This window comes from Bos grunniens, chromosome 4 (genome assembly GCF_055505025.1).
Source record: "Bos grunniens cultivar Pamir isolate PY7600 chromosome 4, Bosgru_T2T1.0, whole genome shotgun sequence".
NCBI classification, from domain to species: Eukaryota; Metazoa; Chordata; class Mammalia; order Artiodactyla; family Bovidae; genus Bos; species Bos grunniens.
Genome location: NC_141168.1, coordinates 54,623,102 through 54,644,927, shown reverse-complemented (window position 1 = coordinate 54,644,927; position 21,826 = coordinate 54,623,102). Strand labels below are relative to the sequence as shown.

Here is a 21,826-nt window from a genome sequence, read left to right as displayed (position 1 = left end):
GTCTAACAAACAAGACCATGGCCAAGAGACCGTGTCCAAAAGACCTTTAAAGACCTTGTCCAAAAATCTCACGAGATGTAGGCAGGGGCGGAGAGAGGGTCCACTGCTTTTTGCCTTTAATTCCAGATGAGCTGGAAGAACAGCGCTGCCCCTGAAGCCTCACTTGCATGTACACATGCTGCCCCGAGAGTGGGGTGACCAGCGTGGACACAGATGACCTGTTTTTGGTTTGCTTAGGCTCCCTGATTTGACTGACAGTACACTATGAGTTTGGTGTTTGATTTTCCTTTGTTGTTCTGTTTCTCTTTTAAAGTTTTACAAACTCTTTTTACATTCATTCTCTCCTTTGCTTTAGTTTCCCACCTGACAGGAGCCTACCATCACCTCTCTTTAAGGGAGTCTATAAAACATCAGTGTTAAATTTTTAGAATTTTTTTTAAAGCAAAACCAAACTATAAGGATTGGGATTTCTTTTTCCTCTTTTCACTATCATGTTTTTAAAAATAAAAAGTACGTTCTGTAGACTTGGCTGGGTCCCCCACTCCTGAACTGCAAAGATAAACCTAGGTCGATGTGTTCTCACTCGGCAAAGGAACATAGAACGATGGTAACCACCTAGTTGATAAGATGGGTAAACTGAGGGCAGGGAAGGTGATGAGGCCATGGCCCCACAGAGAGCTGGCAGTAGAGCTAGGGAATGATAAAAGGCCCCTTGTTCTTGCCCATCCCATGATATACATCCTCCCTTCTGGAGCTGTCTTGTGGGGCACCCTAAATAAACCCAGGCACCCCTTAAGCCATGCCTGTCCTCAATTTCCATGCTCAGAGCATCAGGCTCAAGCATCATAGCTCATAGCTCATCATGCTCATAGCTCAAGCATCAGGCCCACCTGTGGGGAGCTGGCAATGGGCCCGGCCATCATGCCTCGGACAATCAGGCCAGACTTTGGCCTGACCTTCTCTCCCATCCTCTTCGTGTCCAAGGAAGGCTCTGACATTGGAAGCTTGTCCGTCTTCTCCCAAGCAGAAGCCACAGCGGGGCTTTCACCTGCGACAGTCTTTATAGGCCTACTTTTGTGTGAGGACCTTTTGGATGATACAAAATGACCAAGTACATCCCCATCAAGACTGTCGTGTCTGCAAAAAAGGGATATTTCCATTAAAACAGAGTCCTCAAAGGAAATTGCTAGCAATAATAATAAATTGCACAGTCCATAGGCACTCACAGTAAGCCCATTCACAAATCTGTGGTGATTTCTAACCAGCTTTATCATTAAAGGTAAGGAAAAGAAAAGACTTCTGTATCTGGGCAGGTCTGGCCTACAAAATGAGGCCAGAAACAAGAAACAAAATCCGGGTTGATGACTGATGATAGGATTCCTTGAACTGTCAACATAAAGAGCATCCTTGTTTCTTCCAGACCCCAGTGATTAAGGAAAACTGTCGCCCTTCAATACCATAGTTCCCCACCCCACCCCAACTATAGTATATATAGGGTTTAGTACTAACCAGGGTACTGGGCATTTATTGGGGGGCTTGGAATGTATCCCCCATGGATAAAGGGGGAGGATGGTATAGTCTTGAAAGGGGTGGAGCCCCATTACTGCACACTATTGAAGGTGGTGGATGGAGACCTTTGGCAAACTTGGTGTTCCCAGTTAAAGTTCAGCAAAGTTAGGCATGGAAACAGCTTCTTTTCCTGGGTTGCTTGGCATTGAGAGAGAGAAAGAATAAGAAAAAAAGATGGTGCACGTGTATGTGTGTGTATGTTTAAGAGAGTAAGAGAGCAGGACTTCCCTGGTGGCCCAGTGGCTAAGATTCCGCACTCCCAATCCAGGGGGCCCAAGTTTGATCCCTGGCTGGGGAACTAGATCCCACATGCTGCAACAAAGATCGAAGATTCTCATGCCACAGATAAGATCCAGTTCAGTTCAGTTCAGTTGCTCAGTCATGTCCGACTCTTTGTGACCCCATGAACCGCAGCACACCAGGCCTCCCTGTCCATTACCAACTCCCAGAGTTTACCCAAACTCATGTCCATTGAGTCGGTAATGCCATCCAGCCATCTCATCCTCTGTCGTCCCCTTCTCCTGCCTTCAATCTTTCCCACCATCAGGGTCTTTTCAAATGAGTCAGCTCTTCACATCAGGTGGCCAAAGTATTGGAGTTTCAGCTTCAACATCAGTCCTTCCAATGAACACCCAGGACTGATCTCCTTTAGGATGGACTGGTTGGACCTCCTTCCAGTCCAAGGGACTCTCAAGAGTCTTCTCCAACACCACAGTTCAAAAGTATCAATTCTTCAGTGCTCAGCTTTCTTTATAGTCCAACTCTCACATCCATACATGACCACTGGAAAAACCATAGCCTTGACTAGACGGACCTTTGTTGGCAAAGTAATGTCTCTGCTTTTCAATATGCTGTCTAGGTTGGTCATAACTTTCCTCCCAAGGAGTAAGCGTCTTTTAATTTCATTGCTGCAATCGCCATCTGCAGTCATTTTGGAGCCCAGAAAAATAAAGTCAGCCACTGTTTCCCCATCTATCTGCCATGAAGTCATGGCAGATAGATGGCAGATGCCATGATCTTAGTTTTCTGAATGTTGAGCTTTAAGCCAACTTTTCACTCTCCTCTTTCACTTTCATCAAGAGACCCTTTAGTTCTTCTTCACTTTCTGCCATTAGGGTGGTGTCATCTGCATATCTGAGGTTATTGATATTTCTCCCGGCAATCTTGATTCCAGCTTGTGCTTCCTCCAGCCCAGTGTTTCTCATGATGTACTCTGCATATAACTTAAATAAGCAGGGTGACAATATACAGCCTTGACATACTCCTTTTCCTATTTGGAACCAGTCTGTTTTTCCATGTCCAGTTCTAACTGTTGCTTCCTGACCACATATAGGTTTCTCAAGAGGCAGGACAGGTGGTCTGGTATGCCTATCTCTCTCAGAATTTTCCACAGTGTAACCACATAAATAAATAGTTTTTTTAAAAAAAGAATGCGACTTCATTTTTTTTCTGAGTTCTAAAAGGCCTTATTTTTCAGATTTTTTTCATCTCTCCAGTGTTCTGTGGCCTCTCAGAATTCTATACCCCTGTCTTTAAGAAAATGCAAACAAAGGAAGCCCTTGAACCTCCTGAATCATGGAAATTAAATTACACATTTTGAATCATAAGTATCCTCCATCACAAAGTGGTCCATTCCCATGGCCTCTAGAGAAAAACAACAAAGCTCCATGACAGGGATTCTGAAAACTCAGCCACAGGAGGCTGAGTGACGGCCTCCTGAAGATGTTCACACCCTAAACCCTGGAACCTGTGAATATGTTACCTTACACGGCAAAGAAAGGGACTCTGCAGACATGATTATGTTAAGACTCTTGAGATGAAGAGGGAGGGGATAAATGTTACACACAAGTGACTCACAATGTTGTACAGAGGAAACTCACACGATGTTGTAAAGCAATTATATCCAGTAAAAAATAAATCAAAAGAGTCCTGAGATGGGCATATTACCATAGATTAACTGGGTGGGCCCAGTGCAGTCCCAGGGGTCCTTCTTAGAGGGAGACAGGAGGATGAGTCCGCAGTAGGAGATGTGACAAAGGAAGCAGGGGTTGTAATGATGTGCTCTGAAGACAGAGGAAAAGGCCACAAGCCAAGGAATGGAGGCAGCCTTTAGAATTTAAAAAAGGGAAGGAAACAGATTCTCCCCTCAAAGTTTCTAGGAAGAACCAACCCTCCTGACACCTTGCCATTAGCCCAGTGAGACCAATTTTCGGCTTCTGACCTCAACTGTAAGGTAATAAATTGGTGTCGCTTTAGGACATCAGGATGGTTCAGTTTTGTAGGTCAACTTGTTTAGGCTATGCTCCCCAAGTGTTTGGTCAAACACTAGTCTAGATGTTGCTATGAAGATATGTTTTAGATGTGATTAATATCTACAATCAGCTGCTTAAGTAAAGGATATCACTCTAGATAATATAGGTGGGCTTCATTTAATCAGTTGATGACCTTAAGAACAAAAACAGAAGTTTCCCAAAGAAGTTATTCTGCCTCAAGACTGTAACACAGAAAACCTGCCTGAGCTTCCAGCATACTAGTCTGCCACATAGATTTCAGACTTGCCAGCCACTACGACCACATGAACCAATTACTTAAAATAAATCTTTATTTAAATACATAACATTTATACACACATATATTTATGCATGCGTGCTAAGTCACTTCAGTAGTGTCTGACTCTTTTAGACTGTGGACTGTAGCTCTCCAGGCTCCATAGGATTCTCCAGGCAAGAAAACTGGAGGATGGTTGTCATGCCATCCTCCAGGGGATCGTCCCAACTCACGGATCGAACACATTTCTTAATGTTTGCTGCATTGGCAGGCGAGTTCTCTGCCACTAGCACCACCTGGGGAGCCAATGTATATTTATACCTATACACATTTATATATCTTATTGGTTCCTGCTGGTCGTGTTTCTCTGGAGAAACAGCCACTATTTACAGCCACTGAGTTTATCATTATTTGTTACAGAAGCAATAAGAAACTAATCCACAGTATAAATGAGAAGAGATACCTGGCTTTGCTTATTTCTGACAATGATGTTCTCCAACTCTCATCTTCATCTGCAAGGTGGTATATGTTTACCAGAGTGGTCTCTGAGCTTCTCAATGGTAATTTGTTACTTTTCTTTGGTACTGAGAGTTCGGGGATCCGTGTTTCTTGAGTAACATTGTTACCAATATTTCCAAAGTGATCCAGAAAGTATCTGGTAATGAGTTCAAGGTTTGTTTTCAGAGGATTTTCCTTTGCCTATCATTGGAAGAAAAAAAAAATCCTTAATTTATTTACAGTTTTAGAGGAAGGGTGGGAAAAGCAGCCACTGCAATTCTTTGACATAGTTTATCAACTTCTTACTCATCCATACATTGTCTCCGCAAACATTCACTAACTACTTATTATATGTCAAGTTCTGTGTTAGGGAGCAACAGAGATGAAAATAAAATCAATACCTTCAAAGAACTAGTATCCAATGCATGAGACAGGAGATTCAGTGAACAAATGTAATAAAATGTGATATGAACAGAGGCACCCCTAATCAAATTTCCTCTTGGTTTTTTTCGCCTGGAAATAAATTTACAAAACATACATCCTTTCATTCAAAAAAACAATTCAGTCTTTATGATCACTAATTCTACAAGTTTATAAACATTTGGGCCCTGCATGATTTCTTTGTGTATGCTACGTGTGTGTGTGTGCTAAGTCACCAGTCTTGTCCGACTCTTTATGACCCTATGGACTGCAGCCTGCCAGGCTCCTCTGTCCATGGCATTCTCCAGGCAAAATACTGGAGTGGGTTGCCATGCCCTCCTCCAGGGGATCTTCCCGTGGAGGATCTAACCCTTGTCTACTGTGGCTCCTGCGCCGCAGGCGGGTTCTTTACCACTGAGCCACCTGGGAAGCCCCTTCTTAGCTTGTGTACTCAACATCTAACACTGGACACAGGAACGACAGAGACAAACAGCAGAAGGTTAGTGCAAGAGCACAGAGAGGCAGTCAGGATTGACTCCGTTTATGTCCCAATCTTTAAAAAAGATAAAATGAAACTCTTTGGTAGTAGATTTTGGAAACAAGTGGTGTCAGTACTCCCCTACTCTGACAGCACTAAATATTACCTTTGAAGGTTTTTTTCAAACACAAATTCTCAGGCCTTGCTGAGTCTTACTAAACTAGAACCGCCAAGATTAGAACCCTGATTCCTTTTAGACATTCACCTAAGTAATATACACAGACAGAGCTATTCAAGCTGGTCTCAGGAGCTAGACCATGTGGCAGTCAGCACCCCACCTGCCGGGTAACATTCAGGCCCTTCGGAAAGGCAACCATGCATGGGGCAGGTGGTGAGTTTGCCGTCAGAGCGATAAAGTGCCTGATAAAGAGCCTAGCACAGAGGGAACCCTTGGGTGTATCCAGTCTTTCCCCCTTACAATTTCCCTGACCTATGTAGTAGAACTCTGGGACCAAGACCCACAAGTTATGACCAAACTCAACAGAATTATCAGGCAGTCAAAATCAGGGGACAGTTTTATTTTTTAGAATAGGACCCAAATTATTTTGCCTAAGTCTAAACGAAACTTACAGGGAAGAGAGTTGGGGGGTTGGGGACGTTACATAATTTACTTCAACCTTCTTATTTTCCTTTCAGTATGAGAGATTTGGGGCCCTAAATACCTGAATTATACATTGTGGTTTTTCGTATCATTTTGCTCATAAAGATACAGCCTTTATACAAATCTACGGATACCATTTTTCAAAACCGTAGTTTTATATAGGCATTTTATCTACGGTACAGTTAAAGGGGGAAACCAAATTACTAGAATTAACATTAAATCGCAGGGCTTTCCCAGAATCACTCTAGTTTTGAGCTGAGTGAACGTGAAAATTGTGATGACATAGACAGATTAATGAGTATATTTTCCTGTAAAATATAAGCTTCAATTTATTGTATAACAGCTAATAACTACTGGATAAATCAAATAATCAGGAGCTGACTGTGGCTCAGATCATGAACTCCTTATTGCCAAATTCAGACTGAAATTGAAGAAAGTGGGGAAAACTACTAGACCATTCAGGTATGACCTAAATCAAGTCCCTAATGACTATACAGTGGAAGTGAGAAATAGATTTAAGGGACTACATCTGATAGACAGAGTGCCTGATGAACTATGGATGGAGGTTCGTAACATTGTACAGGAGACAGGAAATAAGACCATCCCCAAGAAAAAGAAATGCAAAAAAGCAAAATGGCTGTCTGGGAGGCCTTACAAATAGCTATGAAAAGAAGAGAAGCCAAAAGCAAAGGAGAAAAGGAAAGATATATCCATTTGAATGCAGAGTTCCAAAGAATAGCAAGTAGAGATAAGACAGCCTCCCTCAGTGATCATTGCAAAGAAATAGAGGAAAATAAAGAATGGAAAAGACTAGAGATCTCTTCAAGAAAATTAGAGATACCAAGGGAATATTTCATGCAAAGATGGGCTCAATAAATGACAGAAATGGTATGGACATAACAGAAACCGAAGATATTAAGAAGAGGTGGCAAGAATACATAGGAGAACTGTACCAAAAATATCGTCAAGACCCAGATAATCACGATGGTGTGATCACTCACCTAGAGCCAGACATCCTGGAATGTGAAGTCAAGTGGGCCTTAGGAAGCATCAATATGAACAAAGCTAGTGGAGGTGATGGAATTCCAGTTGAGCTATTTCAAATCCTAAAAGATGATGCTGTAAAAGTGCTGCACTCAATATGTCAGCAAATTTGGAAAACTCAGCAGTGGCCACAGGAACTGGAAAAGGTCAGTTTTCATTCCAATCCCAAAGAAAGGCAATGCCAAAGAATGCTCTCACTACTGCACAATTGCACTCATCTCACACGCTAGTAAAGTAATGCTGAGAATTCTCCAAGCCAGGCTTCAGGAATACGTGAACTGTGAACTTCCAGATGTTTAAGCTGGTTTTAAAAAAGGCAGAGGAACCAGAGATCAAATTCCCAACATCCATTGGATCATCGAAAAAGCAAGAGAGTTCCAGAAAAACATCTATTTCTGTGTTATTGACTATGCCAAAGCCTTTGACTGTGTGGATCACAAGAAACTGTGGAAAATTCTGAAAGAGATGGGCATACCAGACCACCTGACCTGCCTCTTGAGAAACCGGTATGCAGGTCAGGAAGCAACAGTTAGAACTGGACATGGAAAAACAGACTGGTTCCAAATAGGAAAAGGAGTACATCAGGGTTGTATATTGTCACCCTGCTTATTTAACTTATATGCAGAGTACATCATGAGAAACGCTGGGCTGGAGGAAGCACAAGCTGGAATCAAGATTGCCGGGAGAAATATCAATAACCTCAGATATGCAGATGACACCACCCTTATGGCAGAAAGTGAAGAAGAACTAAAGGGCCTCTTGATGAAAGTGAAAGAGGAGAGTGAAAAAGTTGGCTTAAAGCTCAACATCCAGAAACCTAAGATCATGGCATCTGGTCCCATCACTTCATGGCAGATAGATGGGGAAACAGTGGAAACAGTGACAGACTTTATTTTTCTGGGCTCCAAAATCACTGCAGACGGTGATTGCAACCATGAAATTAAAAGACACTTACTCCTTGGAAGGAAGGTTATGACTAACCTAGACAGCATATTAAGAAGCAGAGACATCACTTTGTCAACAAACGTCCGTCTAGTCAAGGCTATGGTTTTTCCAGTGGTCATGTATGGATGTGAGAGTTGGACTATAAAGAATGCTGAGTGCTGAAGAATTGATATTTTTGAACTGTGGTGTTGGAGAAGACTCTTCCCTGGACTGCAAGGAGATCCAACCTGTCCATTCTAAAGGAGATCAGTCCTGGGTATTCATTGGAAGGACTGATGTTGAAGCTGAAACTCCAATACTTTGGCCACCTGATGCGAAGAGCTGACTCATTTGAAAAGACCCTGATGCTGGGAAAGATTGAGGGCGGGAGGAGAAGGGGACGACAGAGGATGAGATGGTTGGTTGGCATCACCGACTAGATGGACATGGGTTTGGGTGGACTCCAGGAGTTGGTGATGGACAGGGAGGCCTGGCGTGCTGCGGTTCATGGGGTCTCAAAGAGTTGGACACGACTGAGTGACTGAACTGAACTGAACTGAATGAAAATATCTTAAGGATCTTAAGATAATAGCTACCTTAGGGAGACCATACTACAGTGAAGAAATAAAAATAACTTGAATGACAAAGATGCTTCTGGGAAGTTAGGTAAAGGTGCATCTTTACAAAAATCTCACTGTGCCACAATGGTTAATTGAATTTTCTGCTTAACTGTCTCACTCTCTCTGGAAAAAAAATCTTTGTAAAATGTACAATCCACTCTCCTGCCTTGTAAGAGAGCCGGTGGATGACTGATGAGTGTCCGCTACCTGGGCAGTAGTCTTCTGTCTACAGGACTTCAACCAAGTGTGTACAGGAGATGGAGGGGCCCGCGTGTCACCACAGGACCCAGAGCACAAAGGTCTTTCCAGGACTTCTGGAAAGACTTCACCTGGCTGCCACTTGTGATAAACGCTGAACAACATGTCCATGAGGTTCTTTCCACCTCTGACACTACGCCCTCCCACAAGGCAACATCTGCTGGAGAGCCTGTTCTTGAATCTGTCAACTATAAATTGGTGCTTGCTAAGGGCATTTGCCATCTGCCTCTGTGGAGATTGACCCCTGTGCTGCTGCAGCTCTTGGCACACCCTGAGGGAGTTCAGGGTGGAGAGTGAGGCACTCTGTGCTCCAGGGAAACTGGTAGAACAAGTCTTAAGACAGTTTTCAGGAACTGATATTTTCAGGATACTGAAATATTTTTAGGAACTGATTTCAGGATCCTAATCCTTGTACCTCATACATAGAAAAGCATTAAAACCCTTCATGATGACATCAGCTCCTTGTGACTAGCAGAAAATCTCTTGTAAAGTAAGCGCTTGATTGCACTGAATTCCTGCTTCACCAAAATCTTATATATTGCCCTTTCCCCACGACCTTTTTCAGAGAAGGCAATGGCAACCCACTCCAGCAGTCTTGCCTGGAAAATCCCATGGATGGAGGAGCCTGGTGGGCTGCAGTCCATGGGGACACGACTGAGTGACTTCACTTTCACGTTTCACTTCCATGCATTGGAGGAGGAAATGGCAACTCACTCCAGTGTTCTTGCCTGGAGAATCCCAGGGACGGGGGAGCCTGGTGGGCTGCCGTCTATGAGGTCGCACAGAGTCGGACACGACTGAAGCGACTTAGCAGTGGCGGCAGCACTACCTCTTTGGCGCAGTCTCTCAGCGCTGAGGCGCTGCCTCCCAGGCTGCAGTCATCACTTTGCCCCAAATAAAACTTAACTCACAACTCTCACATGGTGCCTCATTTTTGGTCAACAAGTCAAATCATAAGATTCTCTCTTCTAATAGAAAGAGCAATTAATTCAGAACGGTATTTTTATTCATTCATTCATATTTTCATTCACTTGCTCATTCATTCATTCATTCATAAATACACACTATTTACCACATCGTCAAGCATCATGGTGAAGTATGGGGATACAACCGGTATCCTGAAGCGTCCAGAGTAGTGGGGGAGGCAGATCCTAAGTAAACACCCACACAAATATTCTATTATAAGCGTAATAAGCACAACAGAAGAAAACTATGCAGCGTTCTGAAGGCTTATAACAGACGGTGGGGGGATCAAGGAGGGGGGTCAAGTAAGCACCCCCATCACCACCCAAGGAAGTACCTGTTCCATTTGCTATCTCAACTTCAACACATCTGGGTTAGCTGAACCCAAACCCCCCATCTGCCTGAATTAAATGTCACAGTGGCCTTAAGAAAAAAGTTATTACTCCGAGCTGAAGAAGGAAAACCATTCCTTTTTCAGGAGGCAAAGAATGGAAAATTTTAGCATAACTGAATGCTATATTCTTCAGTACAGTCTTACTAAAAATAGTCTCTCGGGAAGGGAAGGAGCACAGGGAATAATTGTTAACAGGCTCAGGCCTGGGTGCAAAAATGAGCCCCATACAGTGCATGCGCGCTGACAGTGGGGTGGGGCAGACAGAAGCAAGAAACCCAGCACACAGTCGGGATTTGTCTGTTCTCCCTGACCGCAGGTGCGGCAAGCCTCTAGCCACTGGTCTCTGGTGACCTGGCAGGGCTCGTGAGTACTGTGACATTGCCAAAATCCGTTCCAAAACTCCCCACCACACTTTGAAAGTATGTACCTTGTTCTCCTTGTAGAGAAATTCAAGATGCAAAACCTTTCGGAGATCGTTTCTGCTGTTTATGCTGAGATCGGAGCGTGGGCGTTCCTGGTCCATGGTCACATACGTCTTCTTTAAGCCCTGAAGGAAGTACTCTAAATCACTATTTACCATTTTAAATCTAAACCTTCCCAGCTCTGACGCAGAGGATCAACAAAAAGACTGCTGATGTTCATTACCGTCATCTTCTCCCACCTTCCTCACAGTATATTGGGAGGACTGAAAACTGACTTAAGAATTTACTCTTACGTAACTTTTACACTTGACATCATCTTCATGATTATTACTCCGAATCCTACAGCCACCCTGTGGGTGGAGCTCAGGCTGAAGCTGTCAGCACATTTTAGAGAAAAAGAAAGCAAAATGGAGGTAACTGTCTCGCTGCCCACCACTGGCTCAGGAGCGCAGGGTTTGGCTTAGATTTGGGGCCACGGGATATGAAGCTTTAAAAATAAACAGGAGGAAATACATAAGCAAAAGGCCAACAGTCATTCCCTTCTTTTTGCAGATGGGGCACCAGCGTTGATTTGTCCAGCGTAACAGAGTGGACTCACATAGCTGGAGATCTGACCATCCTGGACTGTGAGGAGATGACACCAGGAGCCAGACTCACAGGAAGCACATGGTGACTCAAAGGACATGTCTGCTGTGTCCCAGCGCAGCTGCTTTCCATCCTCCAGCCCTGAACTCCCAAAAGGCCCAGCCCTTGGGGCCCCTTAAGAGTCTGGCTCCTTCTTTTGAAAACAACCACAGCAGCTGCAGCCTGCCCACCTCCCCAGACAGTGATGATCACTGAAAGGCAGAAGAATGGGAGATGCCTCACACGCAGATCAGCCTGGCGCTAAGGGAGCCCCTTGCTCTTGATGGATCCAGACCTCAGTGTGAGCCAGGCTTCAGAGGCTCCCCCAGGCTTTGTGTTCAGAATTTTGCAGAGGCTCTCAGTGCTGGGAAAACAAGAAAAAAACTGCTACCTGCCATGAGCTGGGCCAAGAAGAATTTGTGAAATGACATATGCATGCCACCTTGAATCAAAGAGAATAAAAAGGAAGTTTCTAGTCAGCTATTTACTGACCATCATCCATGTGCTCACTCCTGTTTTCCAGTTTCCAATCTGTGAAATGAAAGGAACAAGCCACTAGTCCACCAGTTTGTCTGCTAGAGGCAGAGGAGTGAAAAGACCAAAGTCCTGACCCTCATAGAGCTCACCCAAATGACAAGTACAAAGGCCCTGTGGCAGCTACAAGGAGGCCAGTATAGCTAGAGCCATATAACTAGGGGAAAGTGACAGGAAATAAAGTCAGAGAGGTTGCCCAGAGCTTGCTAAGCAAAGGCCTTGTTGGCTTTTGTGAAATGGGAAGCCTACTGGAGGATTGGGGAAAAAGGAGCATTCTGAACTAACATATTTATTTGCAAAGGACTGCTTGGCTTCTAGGTTGAGGACAGACTATATGGGACAGGGGATTAAGCATTAAGACTAGGAAGCTATAGAACAATTCACACGAAAGATGGAGGTGGCTTGGACCAGGGTAGTTGTAGCAGAAGTGTAAATAGTAGTTACATTCTTTATGTGCTCTGATGGTAAAGCCCACAAGTGTACAGATGGACTGCATGCAGGCTGCATAAGACGGAAAGAGCCAGGGATGGTTCTAAAGGCTTTGGCCCAGCCAACCATACAGTTAGTGATGCTACTTACTGAAGTGGGGAAAATTGCAGGAGGTAGAAAGAATCAGGAATTGAGTTTTGAATGTGTGAAGTTGAGATGTTTATTGGATATCTAAGTGGAAATGTAAACTAGGCAGTTGGAAAGAATGTAAGAGTTCAAGGAGAGGTCTTGGCTAGAGACAGACATTTGGAAACTGTCAGCATGTCGACAGTAATGGAACCCACAACAGTGGTGGAAGTGGCTGAAAAATGAGAAGAGAAGAGAGTCAGAGACTAAGTCTTTAAATCCACTGGCACGCACATGGCTTCCCTGGGGGCTCAGACAGTAAAGAATCTGCCTGCAATGAGGGAACCCCAGTTCAATTCCAGGGTTGGGAAGATTTGCTGGAGAAGAGATAGGCTACCCACTCCAGTATTCTTGGGCTTCCCTTGTGGCTCAGCTGAAGAATCTGCCTGCAATGAGGGAGCCCTGGGTTTGATCCCTGGGTTGGGAAGATCCCCTGGAGAAGGGATAGGCTACACACTCCAGTGTTCTGGCCTGGAGAGTTCCATGGACAGAGAAGCCTGGCAGGCTACAATCCATGGGGCTGCAAAGACTCGGTCACAACTGAGCAACTTTCACATGCACAGCTCCGGAAGCCACAGGGAACTTGCCAAGAACCCAAGAAAGAGTGACCAGAGAGGTACAGAAGGAAAAGCAAAAGGGAGGTGACCTCCAGAAGCCAAGGAGAATGAGTTTTCCAAGAAGGGCATAGCCAACTGAGTTCAACACGATTGTTAGATCAGTAAATGTAAAGACTAAAAATAAGAAGTCACTGATGAACCTTACAAGAGCTGTCTCCATGGATTGATGGGGACAAAAGCCTGATTAAAGTTTGAGAAAACAGGGAGCAGAATTAGAATCAGGGCATACATAGTCCTTTCATACAGTTTTGCTATAAAAGGGAGAAGAAAAATAGACTAGTAGCTGGAAGGGCTTGGGGGTCAAGATGGGATGTGTAGAAGCATGTTTACATGTTGATAGGATCCACCCAGTAGAGAAGGCAAAAATGTATGATTCAATAGAGAGAGAGGATGGTAACTGCACCAGTGTCCTGGAGCACACAGAGAGGACAGGCACACAGCGGGGGCTTGGCCTTCCCCAGAGGATGGAGAACTCATTCCTAAGAGCAGGAGGGAGGATGGGGCAGATGGTTCAGGCCCAAGAGGGTTAGTTACTGTAGTGGTCCGGCATGATGGAGTTTTCTCATGAATGCTTCTATTTTCTCAGTGAAATTAAGAGGGGGAAGGGGCTCTGGAGTTTGAGGAGAGAGATGTGTGAAATGTCCATCTAAGATTGGAGACTGGAGAAGGCAATGGCAACCCACTCCAGTATTCTTGCCTGGGAAATCCCATGGACAGAGGAGCCTGGCGGGCTACAGTCCATGGGGTCGCAAAGAGTCAGAAACAATTGAGTGACTAAGAACAAGACTGGACAAGTATAACCAGGTGGGCAGGCATCTCTGAGACATCACAGGAGTGAGAGACCATGAATTGATCGTGAAACCGTCAACATAACGGTGTGTTTTTCCCCAGCCTCATTCAGCTGAGCAGTGCAAGCAAGCAGTAGGCCAAATATAAAGAAGGGAGAGACAGACAAGGGAGCTGAGCGGGGTGTTGAGGGGTGATGTGTGGGTAAGACGTGGGGAGAGGCCACAGGAGGGCTGAGGGACCATGAAAAGTTGGCAAGAACAGTGGAATGGAGATGGGAGTGAGGCTGAAGAATAGTTTATATTGGGCTGCTGATGGGAATGAGCTGGAAGTGAGGATGATGGGATGCTTGGAACTGGGATTATGGAAACGACAGGCTTAGGGCATGACCACTTGCAAGAGGTGGTGGAGGCAGGCTAGGACACGTGCTTGCAGGAGAGTGCAGCTGGGGCACGAGCTCGGTGGATGCCGCCATTGCCAGGAGACTGTCCTGATTCTCCCTGTGGAGGGATCACACTTGGAGGAGGCCAGCATACCTGGGCATGATGTAGGATGGAGGGTAAAGGAAGCAGCAGTAGAAGGTGAGGTTCAAGGGGGAGCTGGCAGCCAGGTTGTAGGGAGCCTGGTAGGCCTGGGCAAGGCCTTTCCTGGGATTTATTCTAATTGCAAAAGAAACATACCGGGGGTTTTGGGCAGAGGAGTGGCATGATCTGATCCGCTCACCCCAGGCAAGTTTATTCACCTCCCAGTCTGATCATAGTCTTTTGTGAAAGGGAATAATTATACATGTGTTTCAGCACTGTTATGAGGGTTTGAGAAAATAAACAGGCACCTGGAAGGTACCTCACATCAGGATGGGAACTCTCTTGGTTAGGTAGGTAGGTACCTGCTTTGCACCAAGCCACAAGGAGAGTCCACAGTCTCCACCCCAGAGCAGAAAGCGGCCGATCTGGGCTGCAGTCCCAGCTCTCCATGCCTTTCTGAGTGACTGTGGGTAACAGACTCCTTTCTCCTCTTGGGGTTTAGTGTCTCCCGACGAAAAGTTGAAAGAGAGGAAGCCAGGTGAACCAGATAACTGCAAAGGCTCTGCCCAGTTCAGTGTCAGCAATGTGAACCTGTCTAGTGAGTGAGACAGGCAGATGCATAAACTATAACATGAGGGCCCATGAGCAGACCTCAGACAAATGAGCCAGTTATTCCAGCCACAGGTACCTGAGACCTCTTGAAGGAGATGGGACTTGGGAAGGAACAGGGGAAAGCATGTGAGAGAAGCTGGAAATGAAACTGGGCTGGTAAGCTGGGGTCAGGCTACAGGGGAGCCTCGAACAGCAGCTGACAATTTTGGATTTCGTTTGTACTCAAGAGAGGATAGGCATAGGGAAGACATTCAGGGAGTTCTGCTCGGTAGCCCAGACTTAAATGATGGCAGTGGTCATCCTCACAGGGTGTATCATTGATACCCTGTGTGTAGCCAGGACTAGGTGATGGTGGGTCAATTAGTCATAAAAACAGAGCAGATACAGTTGAGGCCACGTTGCATTTTAAATAAAAATATATTTTCGAAAAGCAAAGAAAGACACTTTCAAAACAGGGGCACATCAGAGATGTTGAATGCCTACTATGTGCCAGATACAGTGGCTGGAACCTGCCTGTAGATCATTATTAATTGTCACTATAAATCTGCCATGCTGCTGCTAAGTTGCTTCAGTCGTGTCCAACTCTGTGCGACCCCATAGACGGCAGCCCACCAGGCTCCCCCGTCCCTGGGATTCTCTAGGCAAGAACACTGGAGTGGGGTGCCATCGCCTTCTCTGATAAATCTGCCATGGGCAGGTCTTATTATTCCTCTTCTGTTGTTGTTTAATCGCTAAGTTTTGTCAGATTCTTTGCGACCCCATGGACTGTAGCCTGCCAGGCTCCTCTGTCCAAGGGATTTCCCAGGCAAGAATCCTGGAGTGGGTTGCCATTTCCTTCTCCAGGAGATCTTGTGTAAGAGCAATGGGTACTCTCCCTACACTCCTACTATACATGGTGTAACTCCCAGCAACCTCTTCCCCAGCCCGCCTTCACCTCCACTGTCAGGACAGGTGACAGCCAAGGACCGCCCCAACTTCTGAGTTCCCCGAAAACTCTCCTGGTACAAGATAATGTGCTCTGCTGTGTTTAGTAGCTCAGTCGTGTTGGACTCCTTGCCACCCCATGGACTGCCGCCCACCAGGCTCCTCTGTCCATGGGAGTCTCCAAGCAAGAATACTGGAATGGGTTGCCATGACCTCCTCCAGGGGATCTTCCCAACCCAGGGATCGAATCCAGGTCTCCCGCATTGCAGGCGGATTCTTTACCATCTGAGCTATCAAGGAAGCCCAAGAATACAGGAGTGGGTAGCCTATCCCTTCTCCAGGGGATCTTCCCGACCCAGGAATCGAACGGGGGTCTCCTGTATTGCAGGTGGATTCTTCACCAGCTGAGCCACCAGGGAAGATACAGCCACCGGTACAAGATAACAGGAGAACTTAAAACGACCTCGATTGAACCTTCCCACTGATGAACAGGACTAAAGGGTTTGACTGGCAAGAACTTTTTTTAGCCCTCTGGGTTCCCTTTGGGAGGAAGTTCTTGCCTAGTGGGATGTAAGTCTGATTACATCAGAGTTGGGCACCCATGCCGGCCTGCTGGGCTCCCAGAGCCTCGGGAACCTTAAGAAAATGAGTGGGGCGCAGGCCCGGGGTTCGCGAGCCGGGTAGGGAGAGATACCTCTAAGGGCGGCCGCTATCCTGTCCCTGCTTACGGGCTTACGGGAAGTGAGCGGACACAGAAAGGGCTCCTGGGAAATGTAGTTCCCAAAGTCCGGGGAAAGGGGCTCTCACATCAGTCATCTCTAGGGCAGGCAGCGGGCAGGGGAAGGGTTCCCTCCCAAAAGGTCTCCAGGGCCGGAGAGTCTCCAGACTGCTCCCCTCACCCACCCCCACAATCAAGCAACTTCCCATAACTATAAGGGTGGCGCCACGTACCTTCCTGCTGAGGAACTCCCTAATCAGGGAGGCCGCCACCTCCTCCACGAAGAGGGTGTCCATGCTCCGCTTTAGCCACGAGGCCGCAGCGCCGCAGACTCAGACCCCCGGTCCGTTGCGGCCAGTATGGCCGCGTTGCCGTGGTGACGGTGTCAGCAGGGCCCGGGAACTCCGCCCCTCCCCTGGGAGTGAGCGGGTTGGGAAGGCGGGAGGAAAGGGGAGGAGCATCCTTTAAACTTGCCCTGAGAGCGGGAAGCAGAAACCAGAAGGCACAAATCCCATGCATCCCAGGGACCGGGCCAGGGACTCCCGACTTGTGCGTCCTGGCACTGGCCTTGTCCCTCTGGGTTTCCTGGATCAAGTTACTGTTCCAGTCTGAGTCCCCATCTCTCAAGGTGTGAATGGGGGAGAGTGCCTGCCTCCTGATTCCTAAAGGAGTAAACCCACAGTGAAGTGGCCCCTAGAGATCTAGCCCCAGCACCTCCGCCTTCTCCTGGGTTCCCACAGGCTGCCTGACCTCAGCTGGCCCGGGCTGCAGGGAAAAGGAGGCCCAGGGCTTTCTGCTGACTTGGTGCTGAACTTAAAGGATGAGTCCCTGGCCTCCTTGGTGCCTGCTTTCCCATAAGGACACTGCCAGTTACTAAGCAGCAAGAATTTACATACATCATCACATGTTTAATCCTGCAGCCTCCAGTCCAGGTGGTTACTATTGGCCTATGCTTTAAAAACAAGACACTGAGATTCAGAGAGGTTAAGACTATGCGAAGAGTTGACTCATTGGAAAAGACTCTGATGCTGGGAGGGATTGGGGGCAGGAGGAGAAGGGGACAACAGAGGATGAGATGGCTGGATGGGATCACTGACTCGATGGACGTGAGTCTGGGTGAACTCTGGGAGTTGGTGATGGACAGGGAGGCCTGGCATGCTGCGATTCATGGGGTCGCAAAGAGTCGGACACGACTGAGCGACTGAACTGAACTGAACTGAAAGGTCACAGGCTTCCCTGGTGGCTCAGTGGTGAAGAACCCGCCTGCCAATGCAGGAGATGTGGGTCAATCCCTGGATCGGGAAGATTCCCCGGAAAAAGAAATGGCAACCCACTCTAGTATTCTCACCTGGAAAATCCCGTGGACAGAGGAGCCTGGAGGGCTCCAATACATGGGGTCCCCAAAAGAGACAGACATGACTTAGCAACTGAATAATAACAACAATATTTCAGCAAAAAACGGAAGAAAGGATAAAAGCCACACAGATGCTCAGCGCAGAGCTCTCCAGGTAGAAGCAGCAGCAAGTGTAAATGTCCTGAGAGCGCATCGAGCCTGAGTGCTTGTGAAACAGGGAGGCCAGGAGGGAATGGGGCAGCAGGATCCACGATGAAAGCCTGTGATTTCAGAAGGACTTGGGCTTTTACTCTGAATTGGGGTTTGCTTGGTTTCTTTTTTTTTTTAATTATTTATTTATTGATGGCTGCACCGAATCTTGGTTGCTGTGCTGGGCTTTCTCTATCGTGGCAATCAGGGGCTACTCTTCCTTGTGGTGTGTGAGTTTCTCATTGCAGTGGCTTCCCTCGTTGCTTCGGTAGTTGCAGCAGGCCGGCTCAATGGTTGTGGTGCCTGGGCTTATGCTGTGCCACATGCAGGATCTTCCTGGACCAGGGAGCAAACCCCTGTGCCCTGCATTGGCAGACAGATTCCTAACCTCTGGACTAGCAGGAAAGACTCCTAAATTGGGTTTTGAGCAGGCTTTAACAGGATCTCTCTGGCTTTAATGTTGAGAATGAACTGTAGAGGGGTCAGTGGGGAAACAGAGAGATGAGTTAGGAGGCAATTACAACAATCAGTAATACAGGTAAATTTTAGGCTAGACATATTGGTGTGTGTGTGTGTATTATATTTTCCCGACTGTGGTACTTTTTTTTTAAACACATCGAAATGGAATGGTTAAGCAAGAGAAGCCCAGGAACACATTCTTTTTCCAGACACGTAGCTGGATCCTAGGGATACAATTACCTTGAGATAACTTTGCAAGTCATACTCAATCACTCAGTCTTATCTGACTCTTTGTGACCCCATAGACTGTAGCCCTCCAGGCTCCTCTGTCCATGGAATTTTCCAGGCAAGAATACTGGAGTGAGTTGCCATTTCCTGCTCCAGGGGCTTTTCCTGACCAAGGGGTTGAACCTGTGTCTCCTGCATTGGTAGGTGGATTCTTTACCACCAAGCCTCGTGAAATAACTTTAAGATGCCACATAAAAGGGGATAATCAGTAGGGGAAGGGTGAAGGGTGCCCTGCCAGCAATCTGGGGGAGGGAGTAGATTGCATCATATATCCCATTTCTTACAACTGATTCCAGCCAGTCATCCTGACTTTTTCACATTGTGCTCTTGTCATTTGGAGAATCCCACAAAGCACTGTAAGAGAGTTTAGCTCTCCTGCCAGAATGTGAGTGGTGTTTGAGGTCCTCAAAAATGACTCCTTATAATGAATATCATCAAAATAAACACCTAATCATTTATACTCAGTTGCTAAGTCATGTCTGACTTTTTGCAACCCCATGGGCTGCAGCCCACCAGGCTCCTCTGTCCATGGGATTTTCCAAGCAAGAATACTGGAGTGATTGCTATTTCCTCTTCCAGAGAAATCATTATAAATACCAATAATAATCATTTTTAATGCTTTTCCAAGTTCCATAAATGGGGATCCACTCCTGGAGCCAATAAATAAACAAGAGCTATAGAGCATGCACTCACAATCTCTCCATGCCACTTGCTAGCCTAAAACCAGCCATAGCAAAGACGAGCATTGCCTCACTAGTGATTAGAAGTCATATTATTTGCCTACGCAGAAATTCAGTGAACTACTCAGTGGGCTTAACAATAGAATAGTGAGTGAAAAAGTTAACCCTCAAAAGATTACATACAACAGATCTCTGTGTAAACTTAAAACAAAGTAAGCCAAAAAATCATAAAATTTGTAAGAAACATGACTTCAGCATTGCATTTAAAAAATAAAAGTAAAGAGTAAAGACTGTATTATTCAGAACAGCAGTTGCCTTGGGAGTGGGAGGCAAGGTCACAAGGTTATACTTAAGTATAAGTATGACGGTAAGTATAAGTAATTGCCAGTGTTCTGGGAGTCATAGGGATATTGGTTTCAGAAGCGCTTGCCATGATACTTCTATTAATTCGTTAGTTAATAAAAGATGGCCTTGCAGGGACCAATGATGAGAGGATGTCATGAACCAAGACATATTAATAATTAATATGCCTCTAATTAATTCTATGCCTCTGAGATGCAGAAAAGGAAGTAGAGGAGGAAAGGGGAGCAGAGGGAAATTCAATGGACTTTACATTGGAGGGACAAGTCAGATGTCTTATAACACAGAAAGTGTTCTGCAGGCACATGTGTACATATGTGCGGCGGTGGCTCTATTCATCTGAGAGTCCATGAGCTCCTGTGTCTGTATGAGTCAACCAAAGGAGTTTAAAGGGTCCCTGACTCTGCCTGGTGCCCTGCTGTGCTCTGACAACAGAGTCCAGCAGCTGTGGAGAGGGCCTTGGAACAGGGAGGCAGGACTGCTGCACTGGTTTGTGAGAATTAAAGGTTATGTGATGCCTCCTCCAGGATACTCCAGAGAAGGGGCTGATGAATGGATCCCCTTCCAACTTAGGGGCAATGGCACCCCACTCCAGTATTCTTGCCTGGAAAATCCCATGGACAGAGGAGCCTGGTAGGCTGCAGTCCATGGGGTGGCTAAGAGTCGGACACGACTGAGCAACTTCACTTTCACTTTTCACTCTCATGCATTGGAGAAGGAAATGGCAACCCACTCCAGTGTTCTTGCCTGGAGAATCCCAGGGATTGGGGAGCCTGGTGGGCTACCGTCTGTGGGATCGAACAGAGTCGGACACAACTGAAGAGACTTAGCAGCAGCAGTAGCAGCAACAGGCATGGTAGGGCAGGGCATTTCCCTGGATCAGAAGGTTCCAGAAAACGGAAGCACACATTGTCCCCATGACCATGTCCTCCCCAGAGACCTGCTTTCCAGGCTCAGGGAGGTGGGAGTAAGGGTCTGACCAGGTGAAGCTTGTTGGAACCAGCTGGGTTGGAAGAACATTGTGAGAGTCCTTTAATGACATAACCCTCAGTCTTTCCTAACTGTCCTGACCACCACTCCCAGAAGTCAGAGCTAGCCCAAGCCACTGTCCTTGGCAACATGAAGGAAAAGTTTATCCAAACACTCTCCACATGGCCCTGTCTCACTGGCCACCTCCTAATCTCTATCCACAAGTCTACCAACATGAGACCGCAGAGGGAGGGAAGAACTGGGCCCCAGATACCTGGCCTGATGAAATGGGGCTGCCACAGCCCCAATGAGGCTCTCAGGCTTTCATGCTCACAGCATCCCAGACCCTCTTACTCTCAGAAGTGATGGGGTCCAGCCAGCTGTGCAAGTATGTGCAGTAAGGCCACTCAGGCAGGCCTGTGTAGTGGACCATCCAGGCGGAGAGTGAGGGGTAAGCAGAGGCATCCAGTGAAATTTTGAGAATGTGGCTACCTTAGCCAAGAAGTATGTACAATTCTCTTCCACATCTGTGATGGTTAATTTCACTTGCTGACTTGGCTAGGCCATGGTACCCAGATATTTGGTCAAACATCAGTCTAGATGTGTCTGTGAAGGTATTTTTTTAGATAAGATCACCATTTAAATCAGTTGACTTTGAGATGCTAACGGACAACTCATTGGAAAAGTCCCTGATGCTGGGAAAGATTGAGGGCAGAAGCAGAAGAGGGCATCAGAGGATGAAATGGCTGGATGGCGTCACCAACGCAATGAACAT

The 21,826-nt window shown here is 46.4% G+C and overlaps 1 protein-coding gene across 19 annotated transcripts in view; it reads right to left on the bottom strand.

Moving 5' to 3' along the window:
- The window catches only part of MINDY4 (MINDY lysine 48 deubiquitinase 4), a 118,300-nt gene extending 101,173 nt beyond the window's left edge, over positions 1-17,127 (bottom strand). For 17 of the 19 annotated variants that reach the window (XR_015163204.1, XR_015163203.1, XR_015163202.1 and 14 more), the window contains exons 1-4: positions 16,986-17,127; positions 10,804-10,923; positions 4,580-4,815; positions 891-1,137 (exon numbers count right to left, since the gene is read on the bottom strand). Coding sequence is in view for 5 of the 19 variants with exons in the window: in XM_086398449.1 (XP_086254575.1) it covers positions 891-1,137; positions 4,580-4,815; positions 10,804-10,923; positions 16,986-17,048 (666 nt within the window). In the remaining 14 variants the exon portion in view is untranslated. The remainder of the gene's footprint in view (positions 1-890; positions 1,138-4,579; positions 4,816-10,803; positions 10,924-16,985) is intronic. The other 2 variants (XM_086398451.1, XM_086398452.1) reach the window with 1 other exon arrangement.
- Between the last annotated feature and the right edge of the window lie 4,699 nt (positions 17,128-21,826).